Here is a 15,196-nt window from a genome sequence, read left to right as displayed (position 1 = left end):
TTATGAGATGCTTCACAGATTCATCATTGTTCTTTATCATTGCATAATACTCCATTGGGTTACGTACCATAGTTTTTTTACCCATTCATCTGTTGATGGTCACTTAGGTTGTTTCCATCTTTTTGCAGTTGTGAGTAATGCTGCAATGAACGTGGGTGTGCATACGTTTATTAATGTGACGGCTCTTATTTCTCTAAGATATATTCCTAGGAGTGGGATAGCTGGATCGTATGGTATTTCTATGTCTAGCTTTTTAAGGTAGTGCCATATCGTTTTCCAAAATGGTTGTACCATTTTGCATTCCCATTAGTAGTGCATAAGAATTCCAGTCTCCCCACAGCCTCTCCAACTTTTGTTATTTTCAGTTTTTTGATTCGTGCCAGTAATGTTGGGGTGAGTTGCTATCTCACTGTAGTTTTGATTTGCATTTCCCTAATGGCTAGTGATCATAAGCATTTCCTCATGTGTCTGTTAGCCTCTTGAATGTCTTGTTTAGTGAAGTGCCTGTTCATATCCTTTGTCCCTTTTTTAATTGGATTATTTGCCGTTTTGTTGTAGAGGTGTTGTATTGTCCTATAGATTTTAAAGATCAGACCTTTGTCGAATTTGTCATAGTCAAAATTTTTTCCCCAGTTTGTAGGTTCTCGTTTTATTCTTTGGTAAGGTCTTTTGATGAGGTTAAGTGTTCAATTTTTAGAAGATCCTAGTTATGTAGCTTATCTTCTGGAGTTTGTGCATTGATAGTTATGGTTTGTATCCTATTTCTGCCATGTATTAGGGTCTCTAGCCTTGAACCTATTTTTTCTTCTACGATCTTTGTAGTTTTGGTTTTATATTTAGATCTTCGATCCATTTTGGATTAGTTTATGAGTATGGTGTGAGGCGTGGTCCTGTTTCATTTTTTTTACAGATGATTATCCATTTTTGCCAGCACCATTTGTTAAAAAGACTGTCTTTTCCCTATTTAATGGATTTTGGGCTTTTGTCGAAGATCAGGTGTCCGTAAGGGGATGGATTTACATCTGGGTTCTCAATTCTCTTCCACTGGCCAATATGTCTGTCGTTGTACCACTACCAGGCTATTTTGACAACCGTAGCTACGTAGTGGTTTCTGAGGTCAGGTAGTGCGAGTCATTTTTTAATGTTGAGTCTACTTATCCATGAGCATGGTATGTTTTTCCGTTTATGTAGATCTCTTTTGGTTTCTTCCAATAGTGTTTTGTAATTTTCTTCATATAGGTCTTCTACATAGCGGGTTAGATTTATTGCTAAGTATTTTAATTTTTAGTGGTTATTATAAATGGTACTGTTTTTCTGATTTCCTGTTCGTTATTCTCTTTTTTAGTGTATAGATATACAACTGATTTTTGTATGTTTATCTTATATTCTGCTACTCTGTTGAATCTTTCTATTAGTTCCAGTAGTTTTCTTGTGGAGTCCTTTGGGTTTTCTAGGTACAGTATCATATCTTTCGATAATACGGACAGTTTTACTTCTTCATTACCAATTTGGATGCTCTTTCCTTTTTTTTTTTTTTTTTTTTTTTTGCCATATTGCTTTAGCTAGGACTACCAGCACAATGTTAAATAGGAGTGGTGATAAAGTACAACCTTGTCTTGTTCCTGTTCTTAGGTGAAATGTTTTCAGCTTCTCTCCATTAAGAATGATGTTGGCTGTTTGTTTGTATAGACACCCTTTATTATGTTGAAGATTTTCCCTTCTCTACCTGTGTCATTCAGACTATTTTATCAGAAATGGGTGTTAGACTTTATCAAATGCCTTTTCTGCATCGATTGAGATGATCATGTGATTTTTTTCTTTTCCTTTATTTATGTGGTGGATTACCTTAATTGATTTTCTAATGGGGAACCATCCTTGCATACCTGGTATGAATCCCACTTGGATGAGGTGTATTAATTTTTATATGATACTGAATTCTATTGGCTAGAATTTTGTTGAAAATATTTGCATCTTTATTCACGAGAAATTTTGGTCTGTAATTTTCTTTTTTGTGTGGTGTCTTTGCCTGGCTTTTGTATCAGGGTTATGCTGGCTTCACAAAATGAATTTGGAGGTATTCCTTCCTTTTCTTTATTCTGAAATAGGTTGAGTAGTACTGGTGCAAGTTATTCTCTGAATGTTTCATAGAATTCTCCAGTGAAGCTGTCATGGATTGAATTATGTCCCCCCAAAAATGTGTGTGTCAATTTGGCTGGGCCATGGTTCCCAGTATTCTGTGGTTGTCCTTCATTTTGTGATTGCAATTTTATGTTAAAGAGGATTAGTGTGGGATTGTAACACCCTTCCTAAAGTCACATTCCTAATCCAACGTAAAGGGAGTTTCCCTAGGATGTGGCCTGCACCATCTTTTTTCTTACAGGAGATAAAAGGAATGGGAAGCAAGCAGAGAGCTGGGGACCTCATACCACCAAGAAAGCAGTGCTGGGAGCAGAGTGTTTCTTTTGGACCTGAGGTTCCTGCACTGAGATGCTCCCAGACAAAGGGAAGACTGATGCACCACAAGGACCTTCCTCCAGAGCTGACAGGGAAAGCCTTCCTCTGGAGCTGATGCCTTGAATTTGGACTTGTGGCCTACTTGAGTGTGAGAGAATAAATTTCTCTTTGTTAAAAGCTATCCACTTGTGCTATTTCTGTTATAGCAGCACTAGATGACTAAGACAGAAGCCATCTATGCCAGGGCTTTTTGTTGTTGTTGTTGTGAGTTTTTTTTATTACCTTTTAAAACTCTTCTCTTGTTATGAGTCTGTTCAGATTTTCAACCTCAGTTTGCCTTAGTTCAGGTAGGTAATGTGTTTCTAGAAATTTATCCATTTCTTCTAGGTTTTCAAATATATTGGAGTATAGTTTTTCATAGCACTCTGTTATGATCTTTTTTTATTTCAGTTGGGTCTGTTGTAATGTCCCCCATTTCATTTCTTATTTGGGTTGTTTGTGTCCTCTCCTGTGTTTCTTTCCTCAGTTTGGCCAATGGTTTGTCGATTTCATTGATCACTTCAAAGAATCAATTTTTGGTTTTGTTGATTCTTTCTATTGTTTTTCTATTCTCTGTTTCATTTATTTCTGCTCTGATTTTATTATTTCCTTTCTTCTGGTGGATGTTGGCTTCTTTTGCTGTTCTCTTTCTATTTGTTTGAGCTGTATAGTTAATTTTTTGAGTTTGTCCCTTTCTTCTTTTTTGATGTGTGCATCTATTGTTATAAATTGACCTCTGAGCACTGCCTTCACTGTGTCCCAAAGGTTTTGGTATGATGTTTACATTCTTGTTTAATTCTCGAAATTTTTTTCATTCCATCTTTGATTTCTTCTTTCACCCAGTGGTTTTTAAGAAAGGTGTTATTCAGTTTTCATGTATTTGACTTTTTTCCCCTTGCTCTTCTGATTATTAGTTTCTACTTTAATGAAGTTGCATTCAGAGGAGATGCTTTGCATTTTCTTAAGGTTTTGGATTTTGTTGAGTGTTGCTTTGTGGCCTAAGATGTGGTCTATTCTAGAGAATGTTCCATGTGCACTGGAAAAGATTGTGTACAGTGTTGCTGTTGGGTGCAGTGTTTTTTATACGTCTGTGAGGTCAAATTGTTTGATTGTGGGCTTTAGGTCTTCTGTATCTTTGTTGAGTTTCTTTCTACATGTTCTGTCCTTTACCGAGAGTGGTGTATTGAAGTCTCCTACTATTATTGTGGAACTGTCAGTTTCTCTTTTCAGTGCTGTTAGAGTTTATGTATTTTGAAGCCATGTCATTGGGAGCATAGATATTTATTATGGTATGTCCTTACAGCGGATTATCCCTTTAATCATTATATAATGTCCTTCTTTGTCTTTTATGGTGGATTTTATTTTAAAAGTCTACTTTATCTGAGATTAGTATTGCCACTTCTGCTCTTTCTTGGCTTCTGTTTTCTTGATATATTTTTTTCATCCTTTGATTTTTAATATATTTATGACTTTGTTTCTAAGATTGTCTCTTATAGACTATGTATGGATGTCTTTTTTTTTTTTTTTTTAACCATTCGGTCTCTCTCTGTCTCTTCATGGGTGCATTTAAGCCTTTTACATTCAATGTGATTACTGATAGGTGTGAGTTTATTACTATCATTTTGTAATGAGTTTTTTTTGGGGGGGCGGGTATTGATGTTTTCTTTGTTGCTCTTATTCTCCTATGCTGAATTCCTTTTGTCTGTGAATTTGTTTCTTTTTTTTTTTTGTAGATTTTGTGTTTACTGAGACTTTATCTTCTTTATTTTGATGAGATTTGTTAACTTACTTTGTAGTTACCTTGAAATTTACTCCTATCTTCCTAAGTTTAAACCAGCCGTTTATTACTTGATGTTGCCTTTACTTCCACTCCATTTGAAAGTTTTTCCCCATTTAAAAGTTCTAAACAACAAAAAAGGGAATAAATGGTGTAAGTTCTATACTTACACCATTTATTCCCTCTTTTGTTGTTTTGACATTGTCATTTACAGACGGGCATCAATGGATCCCTGTTGTAAATATTTAATTTTTGTTTCCTGCTTGAGCACTCATAACCTAGGTTGGTAATGATTACATCCCGCATCGTTCTTAGGGTTTCTTCATTCTTTCTTTGGATTTTTCTCAAAATTGTATCCAAGGATTTGCCTTCAATTTCGCTGACCCTGTCTTCCATTGTTGCAAATTTGCTCCTAAAACCTATTGCACTGTCCATTTCTGAAATCTTGTAGCTGATCTTTTGGATTTCTAATTGCTGTTTTTGTACGATTTTTAGTAGTTTGCTTATTTTGATATTTTGTTTCTGTATTATGTTCCTGAATTCTTCTATTACTTCGTGTTTTTCCTGATTTTGTCTATATTTCCCATGATTTTGTCTATTTTTTCCTTGGTTTTGTTTACATTCTCCTTCATCTCTTGGAGAGCCCTTAATGTTAGCATTTTGAATTTCCTATCAGGTAGTTCCAGTGCCTATTCTCCTACCAGAAAGTCATCTGGTGTTTTATTTTGGTTGCTTTCTGGAGACATCCTCTCATCCTGTCCTTTTTTTTTTTTTTTTTTTTATGGTTTATTATTGTCTGCTGCCTCTGGGACATTCAGGAATTATTTTCTTTGTTTATTAGTGTACATTTGTTTGTTTAGTCCTGCTTTTTTGTTTTATTTAGTTATGTCTGGGCTGGTGGGCTGACTGTGTTTTGTTGCTTGCTCGCCTTTAACAGGTGGGCAGGTCTGGTCACTTAGCTGTGGTGCAGCAGAGCAGGTTCAGTGGGGTAGAAGGGTGAGGATGGGTAGTTTGTGGCACTATCTGGGGCTGATGGGGGAGTTCAGGGGCTGGGGAAGGCAGGGTTGGAAGGAAATTATCCATGCTGCTCCGGGGCATGAAATTCTGCATACTGTGCAGATAAGCAGGAGAGAAGGGAGGGGATGTGATGTGAGTGAAAGAAACAAAGAAGAGAGAGAAACAAAAAAATGAAATTAATTGAAGGTATATTAGGATTTGGCAGGCAGGGACTGGGCAGACATTATGAATTTGTGTGCTGATCATTCTTTAGCCGCGTGGTGTGGCTGAGCCTGTCGAGCAGAAGACAGGAGAAAAGAAAGGAAGGAAGGAATAGAGAGAGAAGAAACAAACAGAAAAAAAACTAAAGGAAAAAATAATGCACTCAAGGAGCCGACCCTGTGGGCAGCCCAGACCTAGGGAGGCCATGTGATAGTGGCTCTCTAGCCAAGTGGTGCAACATTTCACATTGAGAAGAGGTGGGGGCAGCTCATTGGGCTAGGTGGGCTGGAGAAAGGAAAAGAAGGGAGAGAGAATTCACCAGAAAAAAAAGAAGATGCTGAGGGAGCCTGCCAGAGGGGGTGATGCAGATCTGGGAGGCCCGGTGCCAGCGGCTCTATAGCGGAGTGTTGTAGCACAGCCTACCAAGAAGTGGGGGGAGTATCACATGGGGCTAGCTTGGGAGGTTAAAGGAAAGGAAGGAAGGGAGAGTGAGAAGAAACTAGAAATAAAATAAAAGTTTAAAAAATGGCTCTGAGAGAGTCTGCCGTGAGGAGGGGTGCAAAGTTAGGGTGGCTGTGCAGTGTGCCACAGCTCATCAAGGAGGGGAGGGGATGGCACACAGGGCTATCTTGGGAGGAGACAGGAAAATAAGGAATGGAAAGAGAGAGGGAAGCAACAAAAAAAGCAAAACAAAAAAAACAAAAAACAGAAATGGTGCTGAAGGAGCCAAGTAGTGGCAGGAGGGTAGACCCGGGCTGCAGTGAGCTGGTATCTCTCTGGTTGAGTGACTGTGGCCTGTTGCAAACCAACAGAGGCCACATAGAGGGAAAAACAGCGGGCAGTGGGAGAGCATGTATCCCTGGTTATAGGGTGCTTTGTCTCCTGTTGGGAAATCCATGAAGTTGCCTTCCAATAATCTCTCTCTGCAGCCTTTGTGGCTGAGGTCCAAAATGGTGAATCCGGGTGGCTGTGAGCTGGTGTCTCTCTGACCAAGCAACCGTGGCCTGTTGGAAATTGGCAGAGGCCACATACGGGGAAGAATGGTGGGGGTGGGAAAGCATGTATCCCTGCTTACTGGGTACTCTGTCTCCTGTTGGGAGTGTGATTGAAAAAACTATGAGAAAAAAACATGGTCTACAGCTGTGGAAAAATTTCCCAAATAGATTCTAAAGCCTTGATTAGTTCATCTGCTGTTATTTCCATATTATCATGCCAGGAATTTTGAACCACTAGAACATGTAAGCATTCTGGCAAAACCGGTTTTTTATTAGGCTCAATCAACAATCCAGTGGTTGGATCCTGATGACAGCTGGACAGCTTTCATTCTCTAATTTCTTCTGTGGTAGTTAATTGTTGCTGTTTAAAAAGTGCTTCTGAAATTTCTTTCCAGTCAAATTTTGGTAGACAACATATTACTGGTGCCATATTTACAGGCATCTTAACTGTTCTATTAATATTCGCTGTTCCTTCCTTTTCATCATGATCATGTGTGAAATTATCATGGTTATAAATGAAGGTGGTGGGTTTAAAGGGTGATTGGGAGGTGGTTTGTTTAGCTGCTCTATCAGCTCTGTTGTTTCCTTAAATTTCCTCTCTCTGTGGAAACTCTTCGGATTCATGGGCCGTGATTTTATTTACAGCAATCTTAGAAGGGAGCAGAATGGCTTCTAAGAGGTCTGCTACTAAAGGGCCATTTTTTATTTGGGTCCCAAAAGAAGTTAGCAACCCCCTTTGTCTCTATAACATGCCATGATAATGAATAATGCCTATAGCATACCTGGAGTCCATAAAACTATTTACTGATGGTCCAGAAGCCTATTTGCAAGCTTTTGTCAGTGTGATTATTTCCGCTTGCTTTGCTGAACTGACTTCAGGAAGGGTGCCACTTTCAAGGACCTCAACTGAAGTAATAACAGCATATCCTCCCTGGTAATGAGAGCTGGTAGGTTCACCATTAAATATGACCCATCTATAAATAAAACTAAATCAGGATTCGATAACAGGGTTTCTTGTAAACCTTGTTGTATTAGTTATGTAGTGTTGTGTTAACAGGAATACCACAAATGGATGGCTTTTAGAAACAGAAATTTATTCTCTCACACTCTAGTAGGCTAGAAGTCTGAATTAAGAGTGCCATCTCTAGTGGAAGTCTTTCTCTCTGCCATGTCTGGAGGAAGGTCCTTCTCATCAGTCTTTCCCTGGTCGAGGAACTTCTCAGCACAGGAATCCTGGCTTCAAATGATGTATTCTGCTTCTGGCACTGCTTTCTTGGTGGTATGAGGTTCCCCTCCCCCCAACTCACTTCTCTCTTTTGTATCTCAAAAGAGATTTACTTAAGACACAGCCTAAACTTGTAGATTCAGTACTGCCTGATTAACATAGCTGCTGCTAATTCCACCTCATTAATATCATAGAGGTAGGATTTACAACACATAGGAAAATCACGTCAGATGATAAAGTGGTGGATAATCACACAATACTGGGAATCATGGAATAGTCAGTTTGACACACATTTTTGGGGGGAACATGATTCAATCCATAACACTTGTTTTGGAAACAAAACCTGTTCAGTAAGGTTTAAGCAATTGTAGGGTGGACATTCACCATTATTAGGTAAAAATAACAATGCAGATGGATTCAGAGAGGTTACAGTATGTAACTGAATATTGGAAGTGGCCAAAGGAGAACTTCATAACAAGTCAGCCTACTGGCCAACAAGTGTTGCAGAAGTGTTGAATTTAAAATGGCTGACACCACATGAGGGGCATAAACATCAAGGAATTTTCCCCAAACTAAATCTTCTGTGGTCTCTAGCCGCCTAGCAGTTGCAGTAACTGCTATAAAGTAATGGTGATAGTCTCTTGCAATGGGGTCCAGCTGGATGGTGTAATAACCAATGGGTCTTTCTTGTCCTCTGTGTTTTTGAGTGAGACCATCTAGAGCATTCCCAGAATTTCATGAACAAAAAATGAAAACTCTAAATTATAGCTAGGAAACTCTAGAGCAAAAGTGGAACCTTGGTGGTGCAGTGGTTAAGAGCTTTTTTAGTTGAGTGATAGCCTTTATTCCATCCTCGGATAGCTGAAAGGGATCAGTCTGTTAACTCTTTAGACAATGGTAAAGTGGTTGAGCCAGCAAAGACAAATTAGGTATCCAAGTTCTGCAGTGGCTGCAGAGTCCTAAAAATCCTCTTAACCATTTCTTGGTTGTAAGGACAGGATAAGCTAAGATGATGTCTTTTCTTTCACGGTCAATAGTGACCCATTTCGCTGAAATAAGATGTCCTAAGTTTTTAACAAAAGATTCGGTTAACTGTAATATTTATCGGGAGGCTTCATGACCCCTTTTGGCTAAATGTTGTAATAAGAGAATACTATCCATAAGACATTCCTGCTGAGAGTTAGAACCGACACATAAATCATCCACATATTGCAATAAGGTAGAACACTGTGAACTAAAAAGGCTATCTATCAACACATAAAACCCGAGAAAAGGACTCAGAAAATCTTAAAGTATGGCAGTCCAGGTAAATTGTTGGTTCCTCAAAATGAAAGCAAGAAAATATCGACTGTCCAGATGGAATGTGATGTTAAAAAAAAAAAAAAGAAAAGCTTGTAAAGATCAACAACTTTGAAATGAATGGCTTTGGGGGAAACATTACAAAGAAATAGGTGAGGATTAGGATTTAGGGGGAATCTTGAAATTACTATACCATTAATAGCACTTAAGTCTTGCACAAATCCCCAGCCCCAATTATTGGATTTCTTAACAGGGAAAAGTTTTACAAGGACTGCTGCAAGGGATTATTAATACTTTCACCAAAAGTCTTGAATGATAAGAACATGTCATTCCTTAGCTTCTCTTTTTAAAGAATATTGATAAATTTTAAGTAAAACTTTAGAGGTATGTATTTGAATTTTAGTCAGTTCAGCTGACAATACCTGACCAACAATGGTAGAAGTATTAGCTCATAAATTTTTGGATACAGAAGATATTCTGTAGAATTGGATAAAGTAGGAGAATGGCCTTCTTGCACACATAGCCTGAGTGCTTGTAAATAGCAATAGGCTTCTTCACTTAAAGTATTTCCTATCATAGAGTCTATCTATTGATTTGCTTCAGGTAAATCTAATAACATTTCTTCTGTTCCTGAGAATTTTTGAAAATTCCACTTGGATAACAGATCCCTTCCTAGTAAATTTACTGGAGTATCTAAGCTGAGGAAAAGAGTATATGTCCTGTACATGTCCCAAAGAGACAGAAAAAGGCTGGGAATAGGTTAAAATCTGTTCTTGATTAGTGACCTCCACGGCTCTTGAGGTTTTATTCTTCTAGGGCAAGGGCTTTTGTAAAATTGTGGAGTTTATTGCAGATAAGGTTAAACCTGTGTCTTAAAATTTTACGTTTCTCCATTTATTTGAATAGTAGTTACTCCCTGAGAGTTTAGTGCTACCATAGGAAAACCCTCTGATTTGTCCCTGGAGCCCCTTTATTCTATTTGCTTCTGGGCTACATCTAGTGTTAGGTTGTCTAGTTCATTTTTTGGTTTTAAATTTTCCCTTTTGAAATGTCTGGGCTTTTTACAGTAGTAACAAAAAAAGGGTGAGTTACTGGGCCCAGTCTTAGCCATATGTCACGAGGACCTGTTTTCTGTGGAGAAATTTTGAGGTTGGAACTGTAACTGTTGTAATTACAAGGCCATAAATTCATTTTCTTTAACATTAGTTCTCTGTTCAGCTTCCTCAGTCTTGTGTTCAATAAATTGGGACAAATTATAAGCTAGAGTGGCTAAGTGTGGTTTGCTTCCATTTTTTGAATCTATTTGTGGCATTTGACTAACACAGCTAGCTCCAGGTGGAGGCCATTAACAAAAAGTGATCTGAAAGCAATACAGGATTCAGACTCTTCTAGCTTTAAACCAGAGTTTTCTCAGAAGAGTTTAGTCAAACGGTCCGTATAGTCATAAACATTTTCATCTTTATTTTGTTAGCAACTCTGAACCTTGTTCCAATCTATTTTTCAGGGGAAAACCTTTGGGATAGTTTCAATAAGGCTTGTGACTATAGTTCCTGTATATACTATTAGTTCCATGCCAGGAATGTTAGGCTGGATGTTTAGGGATTCTATAGGATTTTTCCATCGGGCCCTTTTCATGCACCTTTGAGTTGGAATTGACTTGATGGCAATGGGTTTGAGTTACCTGGCCTTATCAGTGAATTTATTAAATTATATAAATCTGCCAGACCATGTTCGTAGATATTAGCCAAGATTCTAAATTCTTGAGTGAAATTTTGAGGATCTTCTTGAGGATTAGGAAATTCTTTCATAGCGTGAAGTTCCGCTTTTGTCCAGGGGACAAAAGTAACTTGCGGTGGCTTCTGACTTTCTTCAGGATGTTTAGTTTCAAAAAGCATTTCACAAACTGGTTTTACATCTTCTAGAGGTTCTTTGAGATAATAGGGATGCTCAGTAGGGGGATTTACAGTGGAGTAGGTAGGTAAAGAGGGGTACAGGGCAGTAACTGCTGGAGGGGCAAAGGTGGAGGAAGGGAGCTGGGTGTCAGAGGCTAAGAGTGGACTACAGATACCAGGGATTTCACCACTTGGGGAAAGTGGGAGCCATTTTGGGAAAGAGAGCTGTCTTAGATATCTAGTGACCTTATAACCTAAATACTACAAGTAAATGACTTTAATAAACAGTAGTTTATTCTCTTATGGTTTAGGGATCTAGAAGTCTGAATTCAGGAGTCCAGCTCCAGGGAAAGGCTTTCTCATTCTCTTGGCTCTGGGAGAAGGTCTTGTTATCACTCTTCCCCTGGTCTAGAAGCTTCTCAGCACAGGCACCCCAGGTCTAAGGATGCATTCTGCTCCTGGTGCTTCTTTCTTTGTGGCATGAGATTCGTCTTTTCTCTACTCATTCTCTACTTTATATCTCAAAAGATTGACTCAAGATACAATTGAAACCTAAGATTTATTCCTGCTTCATTCACATAACTGCCTCTAATCCTGCCTCATTAACATCACAGAGGTTAGGATTTACAACACAAATTATAAGCACATCATATCACAAAAAGGAGGACAACCATACAGTACTGGGAATCATGGCCTAGATAAGTTGACATATTTTTTGGGGACACAATTCAATCCATGACAGAGACATTTTGGGAAAAGGAGCTATTTTGAGAAAGAAAATAATTTTGGGAAAGGGAAGGTGTAGGGGTTGCTGTCGTTCAGGTGATCATCAAGGTTACAGAGCTCTGACACTGTAATTCTTTAATTTCTTTTGAAACACTCTCCTGCAAGGAGGCAAAATTATCATTTTGATTTCTCTTGGAAGCTTCTGAGTACCAATCAAACAATACCACCCGTTGCTTTAGTTTTATTTGTAAGCCCTTACCCTATAAGTTACTGGGCATGAAGTTTAATTTAGTTAATTCAATGGACTCCCACAATAGCTTTTGGTCTTTTAAATTTCCATCTGTAAGTGTATGCCAGCAGCATAAATATAAGTCTGAAGTGCAGATATAATGCTTAGTCATATAAGCTACAGGAATTCGCTTAGGGGCTTCTGTTTCAGTCTTGGAACTCGCATTTCCCATCTTATGGGGCAACTTGCAAGTATTAAAGGCCTAAATGCTCATGTAAATTTTACAGTGCCGGGCAAAGAAAAGAGAGTTCAATAATACAGACTGGCCATGAGATGGCAGTCCCACTAAACTTAATTTGGCAATGAACCCATAAAGATGCTCAGGAGATAAGCAGAAAATGAAGGTAAATAGACAATAGAGCTCTCAAAGAGCCAACTTTGCAATAAGCAGAGGCTTCCTTCCAGCGAACCCAGAGAATCGGAGGAGATGGTTCTGGGCACAAGGGACCCTTGCTGGTACCAGGGCGAGCTGGTTCAATGACTTCTCAGGATTGCAGAGATAATATCCTTCAGAATCCCGTCGCCTACACCAATGGTTGTCTAAGAGTAATCCCCCATACTCTGGTGTCATGGATTGAATTATGTCCCCCGAAAAATGTGTGTTATCAATTTGGCTGGGCCATGATTCCTGGTATTGTGTGATTTTCCTAGATGTTGTAAATCCTGCCTCTGTGATGTTAATGAGGGAGGATGGGCGGCAGTTTTGTTAGTAAGGCAAGACTCAATCTACAAGACTGGATTGTGTGCAGAGGCAATCTCTTGAGGTATAAAAGAGAGAAGTGAGCAGAGAGACAGGGGACCTCATACCACCAAGAAAGCAGTGCCAGGAGCAGAGCGCATCCTTTGGACCTGGGGTACCTGCACAGAGAAGCTCCTAGTCCAGGGGAACACTGATGAGAAGGCCGACAGAGAGAGAAAGCCTTCCCCTGGATCTGATGCACTGAATCTGGACCTTTAGCCTACTTTACTGTGAAGAAATAAATTTCTCTTTGTTAAAGTCATCCACTTGTGGTATTTCTGTTATAGCAGCACTAGATGACTAAGATATCTGGTTAGAGTAAAGTTGAGAGATTTATTGAAAGAGACAGCTCGATCCAGGAAAAGACTGAATTCAATCCAGTACTTCAAAATGGCTACACTGCAGTGATTTTTTTAAAGGAGGAGCAAATAACTTGAAGTACATTACTTGACTGGTATTTACAAATTTAGATCACCAAAAGACACTACTTAATCAGTAGTAGATGTTTTAGAAGGCGAGACATCCTGCGGCAGGAACTTGTAAGTCAGGACTTCCTGTAACCGAAGCTCATAAGGCGACTGGCTTAAAGGATACAGTGTGGTAATTGCAAGGGTATGTGACAGGGTTGCGGGGAAGGAGTGGAGGCAAGGGTTGTCTCAGTGTAGTTATGGCATCATTACTGTAAATTCCTTAGTTTCATGATTAGGTCTGTACGGGAGATGGCTGTTGATAGGTTGAAAATGGAGCCAGCAACAAAGAAGTTGTACCCAAACCTCGAGCTGACCATTTCATATTTATCTCAGGTACCTCAGTTTTAAAAATTCCCTTACACAATCTCATTCTAACCAAAAATTGCAAACATCAGACATTTATATATTAGATATTTTATGAGTGTGTAGTATATTTAATTGAATGTTCATGTGGTGTTTCACTGAAGAATAATGATATTGAACACGTTTGTGTATCTATGTTTATAAAGTGATTGCTGATCACTTCAGTATTTTAATTGAAGTGTTTATTTATGTATGATACATATAGATCTTTTGTTTGATATATTACAAATATCTTATGCCAATATAAGGCTTATTTTATTTTTAGTTTTATAATGCCTTATGGTGGACATGAATTTAAAATTATTACTGACGTCCAAATTATCATTTTTAGAGCAATTAGTAGTCTTTTATTTTTTTAAAGAAATATTAGTCTACCACCAATGACTAAATACATTTATATATTCCACTATGCTTTTTTCTCAGGTTGTATCTTCTATCTTTTTAATTTCACATTTAGGACTATGAGTCAACTTAAACTGATTTATGTGGTGTGAGAAAGAGGCCAAGGTTCAGTTTTGTTTACCATCCCACATCCCAGTTGTTGCTCCAACATTTCTGGGAAAAACTTTCTTTCTTTTCACTTCAAATTGCTTTAGTTCATAAAACTAGTGATTAACATGTGGGGGTCTATTTCTGGACTCTTCTGTACCATTGATCAATTTATCTATCATTTGGTCGCTGCTACACAGTGTTAAACAAGTTAATGCTACACCAGATATTGTGAATAACACACTGTAGAAATTATATATTCTTGCATCTTCCTCTGCAAAATATTGACTTTCTTCTAATAGCTTTATTCCTGCTGGCACACGATTATTCTGTGAAGACCTGGTTTTAGGTTTGGCTAGGATAGGTCTCTTTCAGCTTTGGATTAATCTAATGCATATTCTTTAGTTAATTCCTGCACCATGGTCCTTCTAAGACATATCTCGTTCTGAGTTTCAATTGGAATTATGAGAAATTAACTAAGCTCCCCTAGACTTGAACTCCAAATTCTTTCCCCCTTACATTGGGAATGGCTGAATTTGTCAATGTTTTCATATCTGCTACAGTTTCTTTCTACTGGACTTCCTGGAATTCACAATGCTCAGTGTACAGTCAGTAAATCATTTAAGGAGCGATTGTGCGCACATCTGGGGGGATTTTCTTGATGGGGCTTCCTATTGTCCTGTATTTCTCTCCTCAGTTGACACATATTTTTCCAACCAGACTCAGATGTCTAAGTTAACATAAAAACAAGACTGCTTAAGCTCTATCATCCATGCAGCATGAGGACTGAGGTGTGCCCTCAATTGAAAAGATGGGAAAATATGGATCTCACAGGTTGATTTTATTCTTTCAAAGGTTAGATGGTTTCCAATTTCTGCTTGATTTGGTAACTCATGTAGTTAGATTTTGTTTCATGTTGAGTATGCAATTGTTGTTAGTAGAAATTTAGTCAGATTATAAACTCTTCTGGAAGTCTTCATTATATATAATTTTAAGTATTTTTCAATACTTAGAAATTATTGTAAATAAACATACACACAAATAATTTTTAAAATATAACTCTATGACTTGCTTTCTCCACCTTCATAGTAATATTATATATTTAATACTAATTATCTGTTTGAAAGCAATTCTTTATAGTAAAACATGACAAATACAGCTGAATATATTCTCATATAAATAATGATATATATTTACCTCTTTCTTTATCTGTATATACAT

General features: G+C 38.1%; 1 protein-coding gene across 1 annotated transcript in view; it reads left to right on the top strand.

The window, feature by feature from the left end:
* The first annotated feature begins 13,372 nt into the window (after positions 1 to 13,372).
* LOC101344709 (complement factor H-like) overlaps positions 13,373 to 15,196 on the top strand; it is a 101,845-nt gene continuing 100,021 nt past the window's right edge. Inside the window, 1 exon segment of the mRNA XM_012555223.1 lies at positions 13,373 to 13,456. Within this exon segment, the coding sequence (XP_012410677.1) occupies positions 13,373 to 13,456 (84 nt within the window).

This window comes from Trichechus manatus, unplaced genomic scaffold, assembly GCF_000243295.1.
Source record: "Trichechus manatus latirostris isolate Lorelei unplaced genomic scaffold, TriManLat1.0 scaffold00035, whole genome shotgun sequence".
Taxonomy (NCBI): Eukaryota; Metazoa; Chordata; class Mammalia; order Sirenia; family Trichechidae; genus Trichechus; species Trichechus manatus.
The sequence above is the reverse complement of the archived record's forward strand: the minus strand, read 5'-3'. Positions and strand labels throughout refer to the sequence as shown.